Source organism: Camponotus floridanus, unplaced genomic scaffold, assembly GCF_003227725.1.
Source record: "Camponotus floridanus strain SB8 unplaced genomic scaffold, Cflo_v7.5 scaffold24, whole genome shotgun sequence".
Classification (NCBI taxonomy): domain Eukaryota; kingdom Metazoa; phylum Arthropoda; class Insecta; order Hymenoptera; family Formicidae; genus Camponotus; species Camponotus floridanus.
The window spans coordinates 1846242-1871996 of NW_020229370.1; the positions used below are offsets into that span (position 1 = coordinate 1846242).

Below are 25755 nucleotides of genomic sequence, written 5' to 3' on the forward strand. Positions count from 1 at the left end.
AAGGACATTCTGTACAATTTTCCTTAAATACTCAATAGTTTGAAAATAGGTATAAAACATCCTTAATAATATTGCTGCAATATTCTGTGCTTGTCGCTTTGCATCATTTGCTCTTTTTTTCAAACGCCCCAAAAAAAAATGGACTAATTTTATAAAATGCACAGTAGGCTTTTATCGACTCGAGCCAAAGTGCAGACAGTGAACCGCGTAATCTTATCGATGGCAGACGAGAGCGACACGTCGGACGAGAGCTTGGATGCGGGAAGTGACAAGTTCGATCCGTTGAAAGCGTTGTATTCGTCTAAAACACGACTAGTGTCCTCGGCGCCGACCTACGACAATGTTTCGAAATTCGAGGCCGTATTGAAGGGCATCCACGTGTCGACGAAAGTGCGTATCCCGCCACGTGCTCGCGATGTGTCATATCTACCCCGCATCCGCGGGAGCCGACATCTCCGATAAATCAATCAATCGAAATGCAAAACGTGTTAAAATATGAAAAACTCGCGACATTATTCAATGAATCATTAGAAATCGAAATCAATATTTATAAAAAGCATAAAAGAGCCCGAGCAATAATCTAACCTCACATAACCTAATTTAATGCCACGTAGACTTTGAGACTCGTTAAAGCTGAAACGTGTAGAAACTAGGATACTTGAAACTTGGGTTTAGGAATAGACTCTATCCCTGAAAGCCGTTCAACTAAATCTGTAACGTGCAGGATACCTAGAATATATTCTAGTATCTTTGAGAGAGATCCCAGAAAGTTAGAAATTATATATAGAATCTCTCTGGAGATGAGTATTCGTTGTGTAAAATTTGTGTAATTCAAAATAAGCCGAAAAATGCGTTTAATGGAATATAAATTAAAATAAAATTAGCACCTGCGTAATCATGAATTGAGTCGTGGAATAAAATTTCTTCGTGGAATAAAAAATCTGAAATCGTGAAATTTTTAATCATGAAAGAGAAAAATAATCTCTCGGGCTCCTAATGAAAGTAATGTCAAACGAGACTCGTTCGATTCTCGCATCTTCTATTTCTATTTCAGAGTAGCAAATCGACCGTCCCGGGACCATCCTCGAGGCGGAGATTTTTACCGCATCAAGGTAAGAAAATTCCGAGGGATCGCTCGAGCCTCTCAATTTTACTCGCAGTTTTCGCGCGTCTCGCGACAGATGGCGATCGCGTGCAATCGTACAGCTTCTGGAGGGCTTCATTCATACAAGTTGGCGTCGCGATATCGAATTTCAATTAAGCCGTTGACATTAATTAATGGCCGCAAGTCCGCAAATCCCCTTATCGACACTTTTTCAATTGCTCCAATCAATCTGATTAATTTTGAAAAAATTGACACACAGGATTTCATTCACCGAAGTAGAAAAATAAGACGATACTATTTTTATGCAAAAAAAAATAATACTTTCGCTAAAGAACAGTTTACTCCAAATTATTGAGAAACCTGTCATCGAACTTGCGAATTCTAGAGCTCATCGTATTCGAAAAATCGGATATCTCGCGATCGAGAGACATCCCAACATTGCAATATTGAATTGTTATGAGACTCGCGCAGATCTCGGGATTCTCCGGGGGGGGGGGGGGAGGATCCGTGTCGAAAATGAAATTTATCGTTCGACGTCTTCGCGCCTACCAATGGCTCGCTTGTCCATCACATCCGCCAGCTCTTCGTATATTCCAGATACCGGCGCGCGCTTTATTTACGGCCTGACAAATACCACGAAGGTCGTCGCAACATTAGTCGGCGGCTGCATTAGTCGCGCGTGGAATTTGACCTCCGCGAAAGTGTGCGTCAATCGTTTTCTCGCGCTACGAGAGACCGAGACCGTCGGCGGCTTCCTATTGTTTCGTCTCTTCCACGGTTATATTTCCTTCCCGCGTACTTCCCCGCGCGATGTCTACAACGTCGAGTACTCCTGCCGGGAAAAAAAAGAGAGAAAGAGGAAGAAGGGCTGCACTTTCCTTCCCCGTCTGTCCTTCTCTCTCTCTCGCTTTAACAATCATGCGAAAACGTTGCGAATCTTGCCTTCTTACGAATTACGAATTAATTTTGATTTTAAGATCCACGCAAAACGAATTGCAAAAGTATAACTTGCACGTTTAATAACGATTAAGCAAGACGATTTTAGTCTTGAATGATTTGACACGCAAGAAACGATATTTTATTTATTTGGAGAGAATATCTTTTATATTGTGGTAACTTTATACAGGGTTGGGCAAAAGTCCGGAAACGGTCAAATATCTCGAAAAGGATCAACTATAGCGAAAAATTGTAAATAGCAAAGTTGTAGGGCTTAAAAAAATGTACCTAATGATGACTAAAAATTTTACTTTGAGTGGAGGACGAAGATCATATAAAAGTCAAATTGAATTTTTTAAATGGAACCCCCTATTTTTCATTACATATTCTTGTAGCTTATCTCGAGAGCTTTCGAAAACACTATAATTAAGTACCTTTTTATTAAGTACTTTTTGAGTTATAAGGCTTGAAATAATTTCTTAATTTTACATAAACCATAAAATATCTAGTAAACCATTCATTTTTCGATTATCTTACCTTCATACTTTTATGTACAAAATAATGAGAGGAATCAATTGGTGTAAAGAAAACACATAGTTGTTTCTAAGAAAAAATATGTAATTTGCAATTAACAATTCCATGCAACAACTATATGTTTTCTTTACACCAATTGATTCCTCTCATTATTTTGTACATAAAAGTATCAAGGTAAGATAATCAAAAAATGAATGGTTTACTAGATATTTTATGGTTTATGTAAAATTAAGAAATTATTTCAAGCCTTATAACTCAAAAAGTACTTAATAAAAAGGTACTTAATTATAATGTTTTGGAAAGCTCTCGAGATAAGCTACAAGAATATGCAATAAAAAGTAGGCAGTTCCATTTAAAAAATTCAATTTGACTTTTATATGATCTTCGTCCTCCACTCAAAGTAAAATTTTTAGTCATCATTAGGTACATTTTTTTAAGCCCTACAACTTTGCTATTTACAATTTTTCGCTATAGTTGATCCTTTTCGAGATATTTGACCGTTTCCGGACTTTTGCCCAACCCTGTATACGAGAGGATATTATTTCGAATTTACTTTGTAGGACGAAATCCGCGGGAGAGACATTTCGAGAAATTTTTCGGTCAACTTTCCCGATGAAGGGGAATTTTTTACGAGATTTCATCTAGAATCTAATTCGCATTTATTGTTGGCATCTTATCTTCGCGCATTTTTAAATCTCGCTCATATTTTTCAATTGGTGAAAAACTACTTCTATTTTCGATATTTAATGCATCAGGAATACGGAAAATCGCTGTAAATTTTCACAATAACAAAAAAGTCGAACGTGTATGGCCAGAAAATATTTTGATCGCGTTTAGAAAATAAGAGCGAAGAAAAAAGAAAGAGAGAAAGTATAATTTATTATCGATCTATGAACTTGTTTTATAAAAAGTTACGTGCTATGTAAGTACCATATGAGCACGTATTTTTTTCTTTCTTTGAGGTAATAATTCTTTGAAGTCTCTACATATATCCGGGCTAATAGCACGGTAAGGAAAATTCGAAATAATATATTGTCACTTATAAAGCCCAGAATATAAAAGGCATTCTCGCTAAATGTACAAAATATCGTTTCTTGCGTGTCAAATCATTAAAGATTAAAATTCTTCCATCATTATTAAACGCACGCACTAAAGTTACATCCTTGATATTCACGTTCACGTTAGAATCTTGGGAGGAAATTAACGCGATAATTGCTGCAACAAATCGAAAAGTTCCATCTCCTTGAGAAAATCTCATAATCACGGCCGATTCGCACGAATTGATATTCATCGCAACGCGCTATAATAATAAAACGCTTCTTTCGTCGTTAGAGTTCCGATCGAATAACCGATTCCAGAAACGAAGATGGAAATGTAATCGATGCTTGAGATTATTGCACGGAAATGAGCGGCGCGGATGAGCGGGGTGGGGGGTGGGGGGGAGGAGAGATGATGCTGGACGGCACGCAAGTAGCGTCTTCTCGGCCCCGGGCTCTCGCAACGCACACACCCCGGGGGGGGAGGCATACATCTATTGGCCGGCGGCCAATTACACGAGGCAGCCGATAAATCACGGATCCCTGACCCAGTGCAGTTTTATATTTACCGACGACGTGGGGTGCGTGCGAGGAGAGGTGCACGGTCACGCCAATTCTTTCTCTCTCTCTCTCTCTCTTTTATTATTCCACACCTCTATTCGAATCTTCTCTCGTCGTTTCCCTCCTTCCCTCGGTCGCGCAAAGAGAAGCAAAGGAAGCGAGAGACAGAGAGGGAGGGATGCCTCCTCTCGAGGGGGTGGGGAGGGGGGGCGCTGCGGTGGTCATGCGATTATGCGAGCGAGCGAGATGGGTGGTGGGCTGCTGTGTGTGTGTGTGTGTGTGTGTGTGTGTGTGTGTGTGTGTGTAGAGAGGGGAGAGGAGGCAATAATGTGTGCGAACGTGTGTGCGTGTACGTGTACGTAGCGCGGCACTTGTTGCGCGCCCGGACGTCGACCTCTTGCGCTCAACTCGAGGCTCCGCGACGCGTCTAGGGATGCTCGCGATTATGTCCGATAGTGTCCGAATATCGATGCCTTTTGGCAACGACTGACCGTCGTCTCCGGAGAGACGGGAATTAAGTCGCTCTATAATTTTTTTAATGCGGTGTCTTTTTAAGATGGTGTCTGTCTCTTAAAATTAAAAAGATCCTCAAAATTATACAATATTATTAATTATAATAAAAATATCATTAATATATATAAAATATATATAAAAATATTATTAACATATTATTAATTATAATAAAAATTATAATTTATATATTATAATTTATAAACATTTACATTATTATAAATTATGTAATAAAAATATATTATAATTATTCGACCTAAAATATCGTTTTTCTTTTAGAAGAATCTTTAGAGAGAACATTTGAAGCTCGTATAATTTCAGAAACTCGTATCGAAAATACACATCCGACTTCCTGCAATACACACTGCAGCCTCTCTGTTAAAATCGTACTTGTATACATTTTACATAGTTATCTCCTCAGCAGCTTCGTACCCTCGTCGAGGCTATTTTTCATCAGCATTTCGTCGCGATTGCTCTCGTCATCGATCGGCATACGGAATGCGCGCTCGCAAAGAGACGAAAAAGTGCGAGACATGTCGACGTTCGCGATACGAGGGGCAAAAAAAGATTCCGTCGCACTTGAGCATCGCTACGCGCGTCGGACTGGCTGGCTTCTCTCCCTCTCTCTCTCTCTCTCTCTCTCTCCGTCTCTCTCCGTCTCTCTCGAGCGAGAAAACTTGGCGCGCCGCGGCGCAACCTCAAAAAGGTCGTTCGGCTTCCGGCGCTCTCGTTTACGGTCGCCTCTAAATCCGTGCACGAGCGAGCGAGAGCGCATTTCGGAGGTCGACCATCACTCGGTGGTCGCGGCGAGAGAAAGAGCTCGTCGAAAGTCGCGCGCGGCTTTATCGAAGCCGATCGCGAACGCCAAAGACGGGGGACGGGGGGCAGAGAGGGAGGGGGAGGGAAGGGGGGGAGAGAGAGAGAGAGCATCTCGAGAGCGCACTTGTTGCGCCCGGACATCGACCTCGCTGCCGCGGCGAACCTCTCCGCGCCGGCTTCGGGGCCCTCCTCGAACACGTTCCGCCGGAACCGCGATTTTTCCCAATCGCGGACACGCGCCGGCGAACGAGAACGCGGCGTGCGTGAGGCTAGAGGTGCCGCGATCCATCACGGCTACGCTAACGCGTCGGATATCGCGGGATTCTTGTTGGTTTGTGTCGTGGGCGTTGCTTCGTCAACGCTCCCTCTATCAATCTACTTGGTACGGGCAAGTATTCGGGCGATTGTCGCGTCCGTCGATGGTTTGTGGAATTGGAAATTCGTGGATAAAACCTCGTCAAGATACCCGGAAAATTGCAGCGATATTGCGGCAACGATGTTAAATATCGCTGCAATATTCCGTGCTGTATGGATGATTCACAAAAATTCTAAATTTTCAAATATGAATGAGACTCGATAGGATTTGTATAGAATCCAGAATTTTTTTTTTTTTCATAAAATCTGCGGGATTTAAGCTTGTTTTAAAAGTACTTGATTATTAAGATTTCCCCTCCTCTTCTCCTCTGAATAGACCTCACCCGTGCATCTCGATCAAGTTTCAGCCTCTCGCGACCAAGTCTTCCCGACCTATCGTAACGTGACACACATATGACTGTGACACGAACGAAACGACGACGACGACGACGATGATGAGGAGAAGAAAAAGAGGTTCCTCCAAGTATCTTAGTATCCGGAAGCGAATTTCGCTCTCTAGCGGCAGACCGAGTCCGCCGACCAAGAACACGTACACGTGCACACATGCACGCGCGTGCACGCGCCTACTCTCGCTTATGGCACCAACACGATGCGAGGCAACGACGGCAGCCGTTCGCCCCGAGTAACGGAATACTCGTCGATGTTTTCTCTCGGCGATTCTCTCGCGCGGTATTGCGCAACATTTGCGCGACAGCGCGCGCGCGCGCCTTTTTTCCCATATTCCACCCCCCTTTCCCTCGCCCTCGCCCTCCTTTTTCACCGGTTCCCGCTCCCATTTGTCCGCCACTTCGAGATAGAGACGGCTCCTCGCTCGTCTCGGCTCATCAAGCTTCGCGGAAGAGGAGGAGGGGGTCCGCTTCGATCGCTTCCGGTTTCCCGCGCGCGCGAGATCGACTCCCGGGGGGCTTCCCGAGTCCCTGTTCCGCGCGCCACCCGGTACAGTGGACGATCCAATTTCTCGGCACCGCGTTCGTGTGCATCGCCGTACCTCGCGACCTATCCCAACGTAACAGATGACTATCGAGCACGAGGCCGAATCGAGCAGCTCTCGGCGCGCTCCCGCCCTTTAAAATTTAGAATGTCACCGCATTTTACAGCCTCGTTTTACCGCCGGATTCGGAGAAACGTGATCGGATTCACCGATCTTGCTGCATTTCGTACCTCAATCTCTTCTCTCGTCGACCATGTATTTGCAGAAAATTCTTATTTTTTTTTTATCATTTCATAGTAATAGTCGAGACAAAAAGATTCCTTCCCGTGAAAATATAAAATACTCTGTATTTATATGTTTGCTTTACGTCGCGCACGTGGTTTTCATTATACTTTTACACTCTGGTAAAAATACGACGGCAATGAAACTCGATGCTTGGGCAAAGTCAGGAAAGATCGTTAAGATTCGCGAATGCTCGGGGAGACAAGAAGGAGAGATGATGCGGCCGAGATTATTCGCGGCGCAATTCGCCGAGGTTCGCGGGAAAGGTTTCCGCTGCGCCTTCGAGTATCTTACGATCGCGCGATAATTACGGTTCACCGGATCGCGTAAAAGGCTGAGCTTAATAAGGACCGGTCGTAAAACGCGCGGGAGGCGAGAGAAAACGAGCGAGATTGCGTGTCAATTACGGGGAGAGCAGCGTCCTCTGAACAGCTGACATCTGTCAAATTTGCGCGCGGGCGCAAAGCGCGATCGCTTGTCGAAAGGAAAATTCAGAGACAGCAATTTCCGATCGCTCGGAACCGGCCGGATCGATCGATATCGGAAACCTGGGATCGATAGATCTCGTGTAACGACTCCCACCCCCCCCCCCCGCTGCCTCCCACGCGCGTCATCCGACCTTCCCGGGGTAAGAGTGATTTCTCCTTTCTTCGATCGAGAAAGGCCAGGAAAGATTCGCTCGAGTCTCAACTTGTCTTCCTACAAACGCAATCTCCTCTCCTCGTATTTTATTATTCGATTCATTTAATTATTCAACGTATACGCCAAGCATAAAAATGAAACTCAATCTATCTTATTTGAGATTTTCAGTCGAATTGAAAAGCTTCTCGTACAGTTCAACATTATAGAAATTTAAAACTGCAAGTGTTGTATAATAAAATCCTGATTAAAGATTCAAAGAATTAGGTAAACATTATTTTTTACAAGTAGATTATAATATTCTTCAAAGTTACACCAACGGACAATCTTTGAGAATTTTAATATAAATATCACGTTGAATTGTATATTTTCCATATTTTTTTATTATTAAGAGAAAAAATGTTCATTTGCTTTACGTTACAAGTTTGATCAAAAGCTACGTTTAAAATATCCGAAAAATATCGAGTATTGGATGTTGCTTTTTTCTCCATTTTTTTTTTCTTTCATATCTGAATTGCCATTTTGACAGATGAAAAAAGAAACAATCTCGCCAAACTGTCGTAATCGTCCCTCGAAAACAAGTTCCGAATAATCACGTGACCATCAGTGACTTTCTTGGCTGTGAATATTCGCGAGAAAAGGAACATCGTGTGGATCGGAGGAGGAGAGGAGAGGAGAGGAGAAGAGAGGAAGGGAACCGAAGGGCCTCGTCGCAAAAGTAACAGTACCTACGGCTAGTTGGCGTAAAGCAAAGTGCGCGGCGAGCCAGCTAGCGCACTTTTCGCCGTGTTCCAGTATACCGTGTGGCCTGCAAAATCAGGCACTTTCTCTCGATTACAAATATCTCGAGAAATTTAGACAATCTCGATTTCCTTTCCGGCGATAATTCAATCGGATTTCATGTTTCTCCAAACGCGGCACGTTCTAAGACTTTATACACAAGGTAATAATTTGGAGCTCGCGTTTCAGATTCGAAAAATCCTGCGACGAGAAAACTCTGGAAAGATTACTATCAAGTCAAGTTTCCTCCGAGAGGAAATTGAAAATTCATATCATCGTCGTTGGATCTCGACGATCCAACCTGCATTTCTCCTACTCGGGCCCGTTAATGTCTCTCACTGCCGAGTACATACTGGGACGTTACGTACGGGACACCCCGTATATTCGCGGGCGACGTATATACGCAACGGCGGAGCGCGCGACCGTGTGCGATCTCGCAGAAATGTGTGCGCGCGCCCGTGTACGTGTATATATATGCGGAGAGGTCTGGTGGCTGCTCGCCTGCCTGCCTGCCTGCCTGCCACGGCTCTCGGGTGCGCTGCCCGACAGGACGTTGAACCCAGCGCGACTCAACCTGGGGATCATCCGCGGGTACAAGCCACGCCGCTACTCGGCACCGCGAACTCCCCGCCAATCTTCCCCGCGATATTTCGTCCGCCGCTTTCGACAGGAAAGAGAGGCCCCGGCCCCTCGTTCTCCCCCGATGGAGGAGCCATCACTACCCACCTGCGACCCAGGTTGACTCCTCGGACCGGGCGGCTCGCCTCTTTGGACCCGAACTGCACGCATCGCGCGCGAACATTTTCGCAGGTGAACAACACGCGAGACACGACACGTCCTACAGATGTTCGCGGGGCCCTTTTTGCGCGCGTCGCAAACGCGATCGAGAGGCCGGAAAATCTCGAGCGCGCACGTTTGGTCGCCGACCAAGAGAGAGAATCTCTCCTATAACGTGTGTTCGATAAATAAAAGAGAAAAGTCTGCGTACGTGTGCGTTAAAATAATATGTATCTGCCAAAATTCTTAATTGAATTCTCTTGTGTATTTATCAAAGTTGCAACACATTGAATACCTTGGTATTTAATTTAATCTTTATTTATATTAAGCTTTTTTTCGCTCTCGAAAAACAAACACCAAGATTGCATCTCTAAAACTTGATTTGCCAAAATCATTTTTTTTTCTTTTCATTCACTTATCGCGAAAAAATCTAATAAATTGCAGATGCAGTGCTTTTTAACTTCCTGCAGATTGAGAATAAAGATAAAAAGAATATATAAGTATTAATATAAAAGAATATATAAGAATATAAAAAAATATATAAGAATATATAAGAATATAAAAGAATATATATATAAAATATTCTATCCTGTGTGCAATAACATGTTTAATTTAATAAAAAAATATTCCTAAAAATAATTTACAATTTTTTTTAACCTCCTGCAGACTGAGAATATTCTTTACTTCCGCAAAGTTTTCCAGCAAAAAATAAGTCTTAAATTAATTAATGATGGTGATCAAAATATGAAGAGTTATTTTTTCGTAAAAGATAATATTGAAAAGAAATAATTTAATTTTAAGTCGTTCTATTTACATAACTTTATATTCTTCACAAGTTACATTATTTTATTTTTTAAATAATTTCAAGCAGAGCTCGGAAATGAAATGGAATCTATTTACTGAAATAGAATCTTATTTTAAAGCACTCTTATGTACATTACACGTGTGTTTTATCGACATTTCGTATAAATGTAACACTGGATATTAAAACGTCAATAAATATGACAAATCGAATAAATTATTTACCTCGTTTGTATCTGCTGAGAAATTGTGGTGATTATTAACGTCGGTGACAGAATTCCAATTTGCCTAGTGTTTCAAAATTCTCACGTTTCCTCTCTCTGTGTGTATGTAAACTTTATAACAAGCCGACTGAAATTGGATTTCGTTCGACTTGAAGGTGTATTGCAAACTGCGATCGCAAATTAACATTCGAACGAGGCTCGCCAAAATATGTTTCATCGATATGTTTGCGCAATTTGAATATCAATAACCATATGTCTTTTCAAAGAACAGATAACAATGTAAATCTTATACAAACAGGAAGGATCCTGTCCTTATACATTTCGTAAATCATTAACATCCAATATTAATTGCTGATGTTTCGCGTGATGACGTTTCGCGAAGGTCGCATTTATTGTGAAAATGAGCTTTGCGCAAATTATAATAATACGATTTTGAAAGCGGCGACCCCTTCTTTTTCATCTGGAAGAATTCGCGAAGGTTTACTTGTTTCAAAATCGATATTATGAGGGCGAAAAATCATTATCCTTGTAATCACGAGTATGAATTTTAATAACGCGATAATTTTTCAATCCACGCAACCAAAATATTCGCGACATAAATATTATGCGCTTGAAATTTAAATACGTTAAAAGATTTAACAAGTGATGACGAACAATGTAACGAAGGCTATGTTGCCTTTTCCACTTAAAATAATATAAATATCGTTCGCTTTTAATTGATGTTTTATAATGATGAAATTGGACACGTTACAGCATTCAGACTTTACGACCTTCTAATTCCAAAAATGATTTGCGCAATATTGAGAAATTGGTAAATTTGTGTTCCTTAATAAGAACATAATCAAATAAAAGTAAACTTGAAAAATTTAACAATATATATAATAAATAGAATGAATCAGCGCACATAAATTATGTCATACATATCCTTGTTAAAAAAAATACAAACTCCATTTTTGAAATAAAAAGCAATCAAAATTTATACCTCTCCTAATCACGACCAATCCGTCTAATCCGACTAATCGTACACTGAGAAAAATCGTTTGATTGTACCACAAGATGTATATGATTAAAGGCATTTAAATCAAACAAGAATTTCTAGTTATCATGATAAGACTCGAGTTTTTATAACTGGAACGTTTAATAGATTTTACTATAAGGATTTGGTTAATATTTTCTGGTTGGATCTATAAAATTTCTTGTTACATTAATTTCTTTCTTTGCCACTTTTAACTTAACTCGTATTCAATATTTGCCATGAAATGTATACATTTCATGGCAAATATTGAATACGAGTTAAGTTAAGAGTGGCAAGCAAAGAAATTAATGTAACAAGAAATTTTATATAAAAAACTAATATTAACGTTAATCCAAAGTACATTTTTTTTCTCTTACGAGCAGTAGTGCTAAAAAGAGGACGCTAGCTCTCTGAGTGTGTGTGTTTGAGCTGGATCCTCTTCTTGCATCACTGTTTATCAGTTTAATTTCTAACCAACTAAAGTTAAAATAATTTATTCAATAATTTGGATTGAATTTATGCAATAATCGTGTTGGAATTCAGAATATTAAACAGACTTTTGAGATTAGATGGAAAAAATTTTAAACGACTCGGTGCTGGTGAGTTTATTAACCAGAAAATTTGGTAAATTTAACAGGAAAAAATTAATCAGATTCACCTGGTAATTCCTACGAGAATCTGCTTCGTTCATTTTCTAACATACTGGTTGAATCTACCAGAATTTTAATTAATGCAATCAGACTTTTTTCTCAGTGTATTTCTTCGCGTTGATAAACCGTCTTAGATCCAGCAAAAAATCGCGATTGTCGAGCACCTTGTAGATACGAGCTAGTCCGAGCATCCGCCGTCTTAAGGGGTTAACGAACGTGCGGCAGAGGAGATACGGAACACACGGCGGACACCTACGTGGCTCACCCTACCCAGAAGAAGGGACGATAAAGTCACCGTTTCGCGTTCCTCCCCTCGCGGCCGCGCGCGGTTGCGATCCTAACGGTTCCCTGCACGCGGTTCACGCAAACGTGAACGTTCTCTCCGGGCTCTATCTTCCGCGACGAAGGAGAGCTCGCGTAAGAACGGAGGAAAAACAGCCGGAAGGTCCAAGGTAGACGCGAGTGCGCTTGTTCCTCCGCCTCTTCTCGATTCTCTCTCTCTCCGAGATGGGCCCGATTTATCTATCGCTACAGACGAAATGAAGCGCTCCCTCTTCGTTTAGCGCTAAATTATACTTCTTTCCGTTTAACGACAAGATGTCTCTCGGAATACGCTTCGCGGAATGCGCTCAGTTTCCGCTTCCCCCGGGAAGATCAATCGTGAAAGATTCGCGTCTGGGATCACGGATAATCTCGGAAGCGATTGTTTTCTGAGAGAATTGCTATCTGATGAGGAAATAATGGTCGCTCGTGACGCGATCGTTGGCGACTTAATTAACGGGCGAGCGTGAAACGCTTCGAGAGATCCTCCTGTTGCGGCGCAATTGGATCGCGGTGATAGTGAAAGTGCACGCGGAAAGGAACAAAGAAAGGTGGAAAAGAAGCGGAGCGAGCGGCCTTTAGGTGGCATGAAAGTTATCGGAGAAAGCCAATTGGCACCGTCTATCTCGCTTTATGCATCGCTCTCTCGCCAAGTCGGCGAATGTCGAGCGTCGCGTGCGCGCGAGTGCACGCGCGCGCGCGCGCGCGCGGAGAAAATAAGTGCACTCGCCGCGTCGAGGCTTTTACGTAACTTCGCGCGACGACGTCAGGACCGGCTCCGCCGAGACCTCTCCCCCCCCCCTCAGCCCCCCGGTCGCAAAGTTAGATCGACGCTCTTGCAAGGCGTTTCAAAGTTTAACAATCAAATTTTGTCGGCACATTCTCTATTTTTAAGAAAATAGAGAATAGAAAAAGTTGAAATAAAATGTAAATAAAAATATATGATGTATAAAATATTGTATAAATTGTATAAAAATATTATATAAACGTATATAAATATTATATATAAATTATATAAATATTAAAATTTATAATTAATATTAAATTATAAAATTTAATATTAATTATATAATTGAATATTATATAAAATGTATATAAATATTATATAAATGTAGATAAATATTAGATAATAGATATATTGTTATTAGAATCGGAAACGCCTTAAAAAGGTTTATAACGTAGGTATTAAACGCGAATAGAGGATTGTGAACATGTTTCGATTAGATAAGAGTGGATCGACGATATTTATCTAATCTGTTTACCGATTGTTTGATCCCTTGAGATCCCAGATCTTATACAACTGGACTTTTCTGTAGAAAACGATAATATACCATACCGAACATAATAGTGTACTGTACGAGAATCGATTTTGACAGGAATTGATAGGCTGGATCAATGATGCGTTCATTACAAAATAGATATAAAATTAGAATATGTTAATTTCAATCTCCATCAATGTCAATCTTGCTTTAGAAACGAGAAACGATATTTAAAAATGGAAAATTAAATAAATCTTCTTTTTTTCAATATAATATAATAAATTATTTTTGAATCTATATTTATATAACATTTTTTTTATTTCTTATAAAATTTACTAGCAAAGTTTGATCGTTTAATTTTTAAAAATACCTTGCATATTATATCACATTTTTGAACAAAATTCAGAAATTTAGAATTCAGCTTTCGAGAGAATTGAGATTAGTGTTTTTTCATTTAAAAATCTCCAGGAAAGGATAATCGCGAAGATTGAAAACAAACGAGTTAAGCTTCAGGGATATAAATAGATATGGAAGAACATGATTTCTCAATCAATTTATTATTTTTTTTAATTTTTTAACTCATTCATCAGAAAAATAAATTTGCAAACGATAATATTGTAATAACGACGACTATTTTAACTCAACTATAAGAACACAAGTATCAAGTTTACAATTAATAATACGTTAAGCACGAAGAAAAATGGTGAAGAAAAATGCACGATGCGATAAAAAATTAAAGCAAAAAACTCGTTAATTTTTAATTTTGTTTTTTTCGATAGCGAATTAAATTGTAATTACACTTGTCACGTGGGTCTCGTTGATTTACGTTAGCGAGAAGGAAAAGCTTCGCATCACCGCGTATAAGTACATACGCGGATACAACGGCGTGGTTAATGAAGCTCTCGTGACCGCGTAAAGTCTCTCCGTCACGGCAAGAAAAAAGGAGCAAGAAATGGAGGAACAAACGACGCGAACGCGATGCTATCGGGCTCTCCGCTCCTCGCGCGATGATTTGTCGAGCGAGTCCGCGAGACACGAAAGAGCCGCATAAATTCTTATTAGCGCGGTGTTGTAGCGACTCGTAAAAGTCCATCGTAACCTGGCTCGAGACTCCGAATAGCTTCTCGGGACTATTCAAGTGTGGTATAACTCGCAGTGCGATACAGTTACTCATTATATTTATTATTAAACTAATAATTTATTATTAACAATAGGGGAAGTTGGGCAAGAGTGCACTTTTTGCTTTATATCGCGCCGAGTACTTTTACCTTTGATACTTTACTACAAGTATCGATCGGACCTCATATATTTATTTTTATCATACACATTAATTATTAATATACATGCATGTTGTAAAAAAGTTTACATTGATCCATTAAGGTTATTTTCATTTCTTTTAAATTTAGTTTATAGAAATGATTTTTATGAGATGGATTCAAGAAACAATATTCCAATCCTGTGATTTTTTTATTAGATATACGAAAAATACTGACTTGCGATTCATGATTGAATAATTAAACTTGATATCGTGATTAAAATTCGATATTCCGAAATCAACTTAAAAGCGAAGAAATTCCCTTTTTGATTCAATTAATCTTGTTTTCGAAAATTAACAATAAATTATCGTACATTTTTAATCATACATATGTATATGTGTGAAATTAAATAGGTTTTATATACGTATATTCTCCTTAGGAATGTTAATCATTCATTAAAATACCCAAATTGATTGACTGTTTGCAGAACCAGTGCTCCGTAAAAGACACGAATCGAAGAATGTACTTACAAAAATGCAAAATACCATTGGTCCACTAGGAATGCTTCACGGATGCATGGAGAACAAAATTCGGATTAGGGTAGGTCACACCGATCTTTTTCATAAGAAATCCATTTATATTTATAATCATATGTAAAGAAAGTGCAGATTCTTAAGATGCAAATTTCCATATTTTATATATTTTTCAATAATTTTGTATTAAAAACTAATCTTTTCTCTATTCCAAAGAATCCTTCAAAAGAAAAATTGTGCAAAAAATTTGTTATACCTGAGAAATTATAATAACAATAATAATTTGAAGGCTTGCATCGTTTTTCAATTTTTTTTGCACATTTTTGCGTTTTTTTAAACAAAGTACTGTTTTTAAATACTATCAGTCTTAAAATAAATATTGTTCATCGCGAATTCCTAACTTTTCCTAATGAAAACTTTTCCTTCCCTAATCTTTTATATCATTGCCGAGAATAAAAAAGCAATCCTAAAAGTGGTCGCGTCGTTCCCGTATTTTTCTTCCCCTTCGACCCCCGGTGTTATGCGTGCAGGCATACATGGCTGACACACTTTCGCAGTCGAGTGACATGTACGCGAACCCTTCGCGGGGGTGCTGGAAGGGCGAGATCCTCCCTTCGCCGAGTGTCGCGACTCGACGGAGGAGGGAAAAACCCTCGGGTCAACACACGTAACCATGGCGACCAAACGGGCGTTCTCGTCGTCTTTACTTACATGTGTCCCTGAGATACCGTCATCGTGTGACAAACAATTCGACGCGAGATAATATCGCGGCCGCCAAAAAGGGTCACGCTGCCACCCTAAAGCTCACTTCTTACAGCATAACACGATTAACCTTCTTAAGAGAGCACAAAGCTCGAGTACATTTTTCCGAAAATTATTAACTCGTTGCAGATGAAATCTTGTAAAATTCCGACAATTTTTTTTTAATTAATGAGAGAAAAATTAATTAGTAAAACTTTCCCTTTATTTTCGTTTTCCTGAGATGATTTTGAAGCTGCCATAAGTACGATGTTTACATGTGCAACTCGATACGATTTCTCGAAAATTAATTTTTTTTATTTATTTTTAATAATTATTTTTATTAATTATTTTTAATTTAATATTTTATGATTATAATTTTAATATTTCTCGAAAATTATTATTTTATGATTACAATTTTGATATTTCGTTTTCCCGAGATGATTTTGAAGCTGCTATAGTACGATGCTTTACATGTGCAGCCCAATAGGACTTCTCTAAAATTAATATTTTATGATTACAATTTTGATATTTCTTGAAAATGATGAAATCGATATTCTCTCGAAGACAGGATAGTTTTTAGATATCTGGTGCAATCTGGAGAATCTAATTTTATATTCGGCAATACATTCGGAACATCTTCGAAATCCGGAAGCGAACGCATATAACTGTGGAAAGTCGCGGCCGTGCGATGGGCACGCTGATAAATCATCATCATACTTATCTAATCGCGCCCGTGATGATTTCCCGCGGCGCTGCGCGCTTAATGATTGCCGCCTCGCGCTAAGGACGGTTAATAATAGGACAATGAGACGGCATAATGGAAAATAAAAGTCAAATTGATTTAATTAGGCTCTCTTCCTGCGGAAGCGCTCCGCATCGGATATCTTCAACGAGGAGAATGGAGTTTTCGATTAGTCTCCTTCCGCGAGACGAAACCGAACCTAAATTAATCGCAATCATCAACTTTCGTCGTCGTCTCTTCGAGATACTCCTCGAATCGCTATTCTCCGTCGGTAGATCCTAATCTTTCACGACCTTCGAACGTATCCGGAAAGAAGATTTTTATCTTAGGCTTAGATCGATTACTCGGCCTTCGACTCTTCAAATTGCTGAGGAAAGCACACAATTGTTATTCTTTTTTTTTTTTTAATCATCAAGTCATTCGAACTCATCTCACGGACGAGTGCGTTGGGAAAAAATTACGATGTTTGATTACGTTGATCAAACAATTGGATGATTAATGTCCTCGAGATTTATTATTCTCATATACGCTAAGGAAAAATGAATTACATTTAACAGCTTTGTGCTTTTATTTCGAAAAGTAAATTTTACGCAACAGTAAAACCGTTAAAAGCGGATGATCGAAACGAATTTGTAGATATTGTACATAATTTTGGGGAAAAAAATTTGCGAAATAATTTAGAATTAGAAATAATTTAATCGACTCGATAATCCCGAGCAATTAAATCAGTTTTGTTTTCCATTACTCGCACAGTTTTCCGGTCTAATTGAATCCACGTGTTACATTGACGTTTCTACCTGAATCGCCCTCGATAATCTCATTGCCGCGATCTTTCGATCGCGACGAAATCCTTGGATCCACGGTCAAGAAAATCCTGACACATCAAGCGCAAAATTGCTGCAGTTCCGAAGCAATGACAAGTTCTAATCCCTACATTCTTTCTACGATTTATCATACCCGTAACTAACGATGTTCCGAGATATATTTTCATATTCCAATAATTAATAATAGTTTCATTAAAAATTTAATAAAATTATTTTGATGAGGTAAAACATATTAGACTCGGTTTAGTTTCCAAAAGCGTAGAAAGATCGACGGATAACGGGCAAATTATGTAATCTTGGAACTCTGCAAGGACCAAATTCCTCGTTGGCGATCTTGAGGAGTTCTGGGATCGATTTCCGCTAATTCGTAGACGTCGACGACATTCATTCAATAGCTCGTGATGACACATAGTCCGTGAGACTCTCAATTGGTTTTCATTACGACAAAGCCGACCGTACATACGTCTACGAAAGGCATTGAAGGGGGCCTTGCCTCGTCGATTCGCACTTCCGCGTATTAGACCGCTATATTGTCTCCTGCAACCACATCTATGCGACAAGCAACGAGTTTTCTCAATATAATAACACGAATCCTTAATAACCGGCGCGATATTTAATAATAAATAAATTTTAATTAATAATAAATAAATTAATAATAATTTTTAATTAATAATACATAAATTAATAATAAATTTTAATTATTAATAAATAAATTAATAATAAATAAATTGTAAATTAATAATATTGTCTATCGTCCACAATAAACATTGCTAAATTATATAGTTCCTTGATTCGACGATACAATCTGAATTTTCCAAGCAAATCCCAATTTAAGCCGGACAAACATCGAAAGTCAAATATTAGTTGTACAGCTTTATACTATTAAATTTACTGGTAATATTAATAATCATTGTGAAGCGTTGAAGGAGAATAACTAATTATATTTACATGTATTTGAATCATATCATTAGTTAACCGCACAGAAGTTTAATAAATACATCACACATTTCATATATATATGATGAGATATAAAAAAGAAATAAACTGATTCTACCGCAATTTGCATAAATACTTCATTGAATATATAAAAAATCGCAATGATGCAAAAGAATCCTCTTCCCCTTCCCCGATCACGCTCTTTTGCGGATTCATTCGATTATGATTACGTGACCTATACACATGATTCATATGAAAATATATTATCGATCTAATTGTAAGTGATATGCATTGAATTTGATGAGTCAGGTAGAAACAATTTAGCATAGAAAAATCAGACAAATGCTCCTTGATGCTTTTATTCCCTGTTAACAACGTTTGCTTTATCTTGTCTACGCGATTCACATTCGATTCTACTACTTTCTCGTTTCGATATGGTAATCGAAAGTGAAGAAAGAATGCCAATCACGCCGTCTCTTCTCGTCGTAGTGCGCGGCTTTACCTGGAAGAAACGAGTCGCACGTAACACTCGGGGACTCGCGATTCTAAAAGGAATAATCGGTCGTTCTTTGTCGAAGGTCTACACCAGGAACGCGCGCGGCATAAGGGGACACGTGGAGGCATACGTGGTCGCCTTCGATAAGCACTGGAACCTCGCGCTGGAGGACTGCTACGAGGTCTGGTCCCGCAAAGTCAAGAGGAAAGCGCCCGTTCTCGGTACGATCATCTCATTAAAATCTCGAATAATCAATCAAGAGTCACATTATACGAGGGGTCAATCACTACTTTAAAAATGTACAGTGATTGCCATTTTTGATAATACATTTTATTACTAACATTTAATGCTAATTATATTGCTTTTGTATTGTTAGTATTCCTATTGTTATATTATTTTATTATCAATATTGCCGCAGAATTAAAAAGTATTTCTAATGCCTATTACTTTTTTTATATTGCTAGTATTATTTCAATACATTTTTAATGAAATGTACAATGATTGCCATAGTGACCTCTCGTTATATATTAAAGACTTTTAATTAAATTACGCGCGATAGTTTTTATTTTCTGCATAGAAAACCTCACAGAAATCATTAATTAGAGATAATTTATCTATATGGAGTTTTTTTGTAGAACATCATTATGAAAATTATTTTATTTTCATAATATCGAATTTTTTTTCGATATGATGAGATGTTTGCCGTTAATGGATTAGGAGAAATGTTATTACTCATAAAATCGATCATTATATATATAAATGACCCACATTTCCAATGCAATTCGTTGCATTTCGTTGCAATTAAAGATTCTTTAAACAATTAAGAATCGATTATTCTTTATCAAGTATATCGAAATATTTCATTAATTACGAGAAAGTTGATTTAAAAAATTTTACGAATTAAGTTGTAAAAGTTAATAATAATATCCTTAATAATAGCTTTCATATAATTTCGAATAAATTTTTTTCGACAGAATTTATATACAATTCTGTTGAATTTAGTACTTATTAAAAAAAAATGACATATAACATGACATCAACTCTAGTTTCTGTTACATTGTTTCGTGATTGCTGATTACCTTACAATTATAATAATTTATTCCGATATAATTATAATGGAAGTGACTATAACAATCTTGTTATGTGTTTTATGTAATAGTCATATATTAATGTAAAATATGTTTCATGTTTTTATAATAATCTAATGCATATCAACTTGATATTGACTTTGATACTCGATTGTTGAGATGACACAGAGTTATAATCTTCACAATTATTACAGAAAACGCTTGTAGAATTTAAATGAATTTTTTAATCTAGATTTTTTCAAGGATGAGACAGACAAAATAAAATTAGTGTGTATCTTTTTTCATACGATTAAATCTGTTTTCAAAAACTTTCAAAAAGGAAAATGTAAAAACAAATATCGCGAAATTTTCAAAATGATACGAATATAACGATATGTTACCGATTTTTTATTTATATCCGAAAGAAATATGCAATTTTGATATAAGTATGAGATTCGGAAAGGAGTCGGCCGATTGATTATCCTTGCGGCTTGTCAAAGTTTTTAGAGTTATTTCTTTTTTACCATTATTTTTTCTTATACACATATATACTATACTGCAGAAGTCATGACTTGTGCTCCTTTATATTTTTATTTTGAATCTCGTTTGTACCCTAATGTTTGGTCTGAATCTTTATCATTTAATCAACTAACATGATTAAATTTACCTTTGTCGAAAGGTATCAGATTAGCTCGATTCAAAATAAATATCTCATCAAGAGTAAAATGCAAAGTGTAAATTATTCTTAGAAATCTTCTCAAAAATACTACTTATGCAGGATTTTTATATAACATTGATAACAATTTATTTACAAAATATCCGTCTGTACAATATATGCTTTATATACCTTTATATACCAAATTGAGGATGCAATAAGTGCGCAAAACTTGAAGATGCAATATTTCATCTATTCCTTCGAGTCAAGGAGCCAATTTTTTTCACGGCCCTCGGGGATCGCCGCCTTTTTACGAGAGAATAACATTTCACTTGCGACAAGACCGATTCACTTTTAATCCGTGGGATATCTCGTTCCTCTCGCCGCGCAAATCGATAGAGTTTAACGAACCCTGAGAGCGCGCGCGTGTGATCCGCTCGTCTTTATTTACACCGCGCGGCAAAAGGGCGGTAGCCGAGAGCGGAGAGCAGAAGAGAAGGAAGGGTCGTCGTATCGCGCGCGCGAAGGGGGATAATATATCCCACTAAGGTCGCCGCCGCTTTGCGGCAGGAGCAAGGACCGACCTTGACTACATTATAGTGGTCGCCGCGCGCGCGTTCGATACGCGCCTTCGAGGAGGAGAGCCCCCCGCGCTCGACGTAAAAGCGGGAGGGGGAGGGGGGTGCCCTCTCGCGTGCACGCTTCCGCGCTCGTGTTCCTTCTCTCTTACATCTTTCTCCGGCGCGCTTCTCCTTCTTCTCTCTCCCTTTTCTTTGCCTCCGACTTTGCTTCGTCTCTCTCTCTCTCTCTCTCTCTCTCACTCCCACTTTGCGTCGACTCCCACGCGACGCTTCCCCTGTGCTCCTTCGCGTCTGGCCTAACAATTTTCCTCTTCCTCTTCCCTTTTTTCTCTTCTCTTTGCCACGTGCCCTCCAACCTTCGCCTTCTCGTTTCATTCACTCGCACCGACCGTGTCAAACATGCCAACTTTTATATCAAACGTTTCGTTTGTATGTACAAGAAATTGAAAATTTGCCGGCTCCTTAATCCGTAGGTAGGAAGAATCGAAAGGTAACCGATACATGTAATGAAACTGATATTTTATAAATAAAATGTCACCTGACAAAATTTTTAATCTTAAATATTCAAACAAAATTTTTTATTTAACGAAAATGATTGCTATTATCTACCAGCACTTATTCAGGGGTAAAAATTGTAATTTCAATTTTTTTAAGAAATTCCAATTAAAATGTCATCCGCTGAATAAATTTTTTTCTCAATTTCTTTAAAAATGTAGTCTAATTTTGCAAACAAATTAGAGTTTTTTTAATAATTACATTTCTCTGGGTTACGTATCGTATGCGTTTATTTTTTTGAAGAAATCGCCAAAATGGCTATCAACCCTATTCAAAATCTAACAATTTTTATCAGATACATCTGCCATCATATGTATAGATGCATTTCTCGTCAACGCATGCCGAGATCGTTCGGATTTTGATCGATGATTTGATCAAATAATCGGATTACATTAAAAAAAGAATACGATATTTAGGGTTAATTTAACGAAAGTACTTTGATAAAAATTTGAACGTGCGCGATTATATCGCTCTTGCTTATCGTATACACGATATATACGATTCACAATACATGCGAGATACTCGATGATTGTTTTCCCGATGTCAAAACAAGAATGAATAAACAATTAATCTCTTCAGTAACAATATGATGCATATAAAAAATATTATGAAAAACATACTTGGAGTGTACTTTAAATAAGATGTCTGCAACATGTCTACCTTGAAATTATTTTAATAATGATGAAGTCTCATAAGAAATATCATAAATCTCGTAATAAATAAATAAACGCTTCTGTAATATTACGAGATTTATATAATTAAAAAAATATCAAATTCCAAAAATTTATGAGAAAATTCTCTTTTAACCACATGTTTTATTTCATCTGACGCAATTAAAGAAACATTTCTCTATAAACGTAAAGCTTTACATTTTCTCCTCAATTAGATCTCTTTCCGATACCTAGGATTGAGGATTAATTTATTATTAATATATTTCTTCGCTTATAATTTAAACAAATTATTTCTGGAGGAGGTTAAATGAAGAAAGGTGCGATAACGTATTGCGTGGTAACACGTGGAGAAACACGTGGCAAATAGCTCAAACTCTTTCCTGCGCCGCATTTATGGCGATCTGAAAAACGACGCCACGGGCGGGCGCTCGTATGCTCTGCTCTCTTTTTCTCTTTCAGCGCGCCGAGTTCAGGGTTAGTTGGCCTACTGACGTACTTCGGGATATCGCGAAGGGTCGCGGAGGTCGTTGATACGACGTAGCAGGGTGGGAGGGTGAAGGGACGGGCGACTTTGGAGAACAGCCGCCTATAGGATCGATGTACACGTGTCCTGTTGGCTCCTCGTGCTTGCCTTTCTACCACCAGCCCCCTTCCGACCCTCTCGTGGCCCTTCCGTTTCCTCCGTTCCCCACAATCTCCCTCCCCCTCCTCCCCTCCTGCCGCCCTCACGGTCCACGCACACTTTTGCGGGCACGTGCTGGCATATAAACAACCTTCCCAGACTTTCCTCGTGACCTCAGTGACATTTTCGTTCCGTCCTTTTCCACAACATCAAATACGCACTTCCGACACATTTCTGGTTAATATCCGTCGTATTCCAAACTTGAAACTTTTATCAGGAATTGCTTATGCAGTGGACGATAAACTCGTTATTAAGAGGTGCTGAGAGTTTTAAATTATCCAAAAAAATAAGTTTATTATAGAATGTTTTGAACATTTGCAATTCAAAATTAATGTTCATCTCAATTTGTAATATCATATTTAACATCAATTTTGGAAATCTTATTAGATTGCCTTGAAAATGTGATCATCTCTATTTACATTTTCGGGGATTTATGAAAAAAATGAAAATATGATGGAAAATTATAAGCTCTTAACGATACATATACCTGACAAAATGATAAATACATTTTCATCATGCAATAAACAATCAGAATTTGATTTAAATCAAATTGAAACCCATTACAATTGTCGTTATTTTTTCAAGCAAACTGGCAACAATTTATTCGCATTTGCATGTTGAATTTCTAAAGTAGTTGTCCCGTTAGCTAAGAGAAAGAATTATACATCATATCGGAAATACATACATATCGAGGACTCGACATTGCATTTTTGATTCAGGTGCTGATGCAGTCAAGGTAGAGGCGGCAAACGGTATCCCTAAGACGGTGATAAGGAAGGAGCGAAAGATGGAGACCTTGGAGAGACACGTGCCACAGATGCTACTGAGGGGAGAGCAAGTCGCTATAATCGTCAAAATCAATTGACCATCGCCTTAAGGATTGTTTCCAAGCACGTGCAGCACTCAATTGTATAGCTAATACAACGATAGTTTTTCCGTCATCCATCATCCGTTATTTATCTAACGAAATAAATAACTAAAGTATTACGAGTATTGTGTGAAAATGTTTCACGATAAAAAGTTTATTCGCTTGGAATCCTCTGAAAAGTGTACAACGATTTTTTCATCTCGAAATACAATAATCGAATAGCAAACATTTGATCTGCGTAACCGAAATTTTCACGAGTTTTTAATTCCTCGCTTCCTCTTTTCCCGATGCTACGTTTATATAATATTTTAAATAAAAAAATTGTTACATTTTTCAAAAATACACATGATAAAATTTCACGTTCCCATTTCTCTTCCTGCTATAATTAATTTTCAATAACACCCATATACAGAGAAATATCGTATGCATTACATTATTACACGTGATTACGTCAAAAGGAATTTCGCGCCCTTGAAATTATACGAAGAATCAAAACCTGGAGGACACCTGGAGACTTTCTCGCGACGCGGATATAAGGATATAATTCGCAGGAGTGAAAAAAAGGGAAAAGAAAGGAACGTCGAGATGAAAAAAAAAAGAACGAGGAGGAAGAGATCAATCTGCATAGTCGACGCGGCCTTCGGGCGGAGTAAGAGCCGATAAAGAATCCGCTCTAATCCGCGGTGCGAGCATCGAACGAGGAAGTCGAAGGCGGCGAAGAAAGTTAATTCGCGATTGTCCGGCGTCGCGCCTTTCCACCGTGACTAACTCACGCACCGCGACGAGGGACTGGTTTTTCCCTTCTAGCGCTCGTCGCCCTCGTAAATGTCCCCTTCCCCTCCTCGCCCCTCGGTGGAATGAAGCGGAATGCGTGTCGCGAGGAATAAGAAAGTCTCGATGGTTGACTTACGGTACCGAGGAGACGTGCCTCGTCGACGGACGAATGAAAACGGCACGTCGTGAATGATTAATATTCGTTGTTCGCAATTACCGAGAGGGGGGCAGGATCGATACTCTTCGTCGAATTAATTTCGCGCGATCGTAGAAAATTTCCGGGAATTTTTAAAGAACTCTCGAACGAAACGGTTTTACACAGGGATTTTCATTGGTCAAATTAGAAGAGAAATTGTAATTTTAATCGCGATCGATAAGAGTGATTTGTAAATTTGCCATTTTTAAATAATGTGTGCATTTATCTTTGGGCTATTTAATTCTTTTGCGAGCATTGCTGTGATAATGCTTATCTAGGGAGAAAATTATATAAAACTGATATGCAGTGAAACTTGAGATATAATAACACGCTGTGAATTACTGATTGTGAGTATATATATGTATATGTTAATGCGGGACTTGTCCTAAGCATGGCGCACTTTCTCTCGAGCGCAAATACTAAAGGCCAATCCGAGAAGGATGCTGACTGTTTCATGGTCGGAAAGAAATATCGAGATTAACATATATTATAAATCTCAATTTTTTCCTCACAAACTCTGGTCCACGATTTGACCAACAGAACCAATTTTTCTATAATTTTCTACAATTTTTAACAAAAATGTCCAGGTCGCAATAATTCTTTCGAGTTGCAAACGATTATA

The 25755-nt window shown here is 38.6% G+C and overlaps 2 protein-coding genes across 6 annotated transcripts in view; one reads left to right on the top strand and one right to left on the bottom strand.

The window, feature by feature from the left end:
* The window catches only part of LOC105256986 (ecdysone-induced protein 74EF), a 183643-nt gene that overhangs the window by 126588 nt on the left and 31300 nt on the right, over positions 1–25755 (bottom strand). For 3 of the 5 annotated variants that reach the window (XM_011267312.3, XM_011267313.3, XM_011267308.3), the window contains exon 1: positions 10313–10468. The exons of the other annotated variants lie outside the window; for them this stretch is intronic. The gene's annotated coding sequence lies outside the window, so the exon portion shown is untranslated. Of the gene's footprint in view, positions 1–10312; positions 10469–25755 lie in introns of those variants that run through there. 5 annotated transcript variants of the gene reach the window in all.
* Positions 205–24394, top strand: LOC105256987 (U7 snRNA-associated Sm-like protein LSm11). Its single transcript, XM_011267315.2, has 5 exons — positions 205–390; positions 1055–1112; positions 15300–15412; positions 19167–19305; positions 24015–24394. Exons 1-5 carry the CDS (start codon positions 220–222, stop codon positions 24158–24160), a joined length of 627 nt encoding a protein of 208 aa, XP_011265617.1. The 5' UTR covers positions 205–219; the 3' UTR covers positions 24161–24394.

Excerpts from the sequence above, each read along its gene's own strand:
- LOC105256987 (XM_011267315.2), top strand. The coding sequence starts at position 220 with ATGGCAGACGAGAGCGACACGTCGGACGAGAGCTTGGATGCGGGAAGT. Across the intron at positions 391-1,054 it reads GCATCCACGTGTCGACGAAA|AGTAGCAAATCGACCGTCCC; the intron begins GTGCGTATCCCG and ends TTTCTATTTCAG. Across the intron at positions 19,306-24,014 it reads GAGGAAAGCGCCCGTTCTCG|GTGCTGATGCAGTCAAGGTA; the intron begins GTACGATCATCT and ends TTTTTGATTCAG.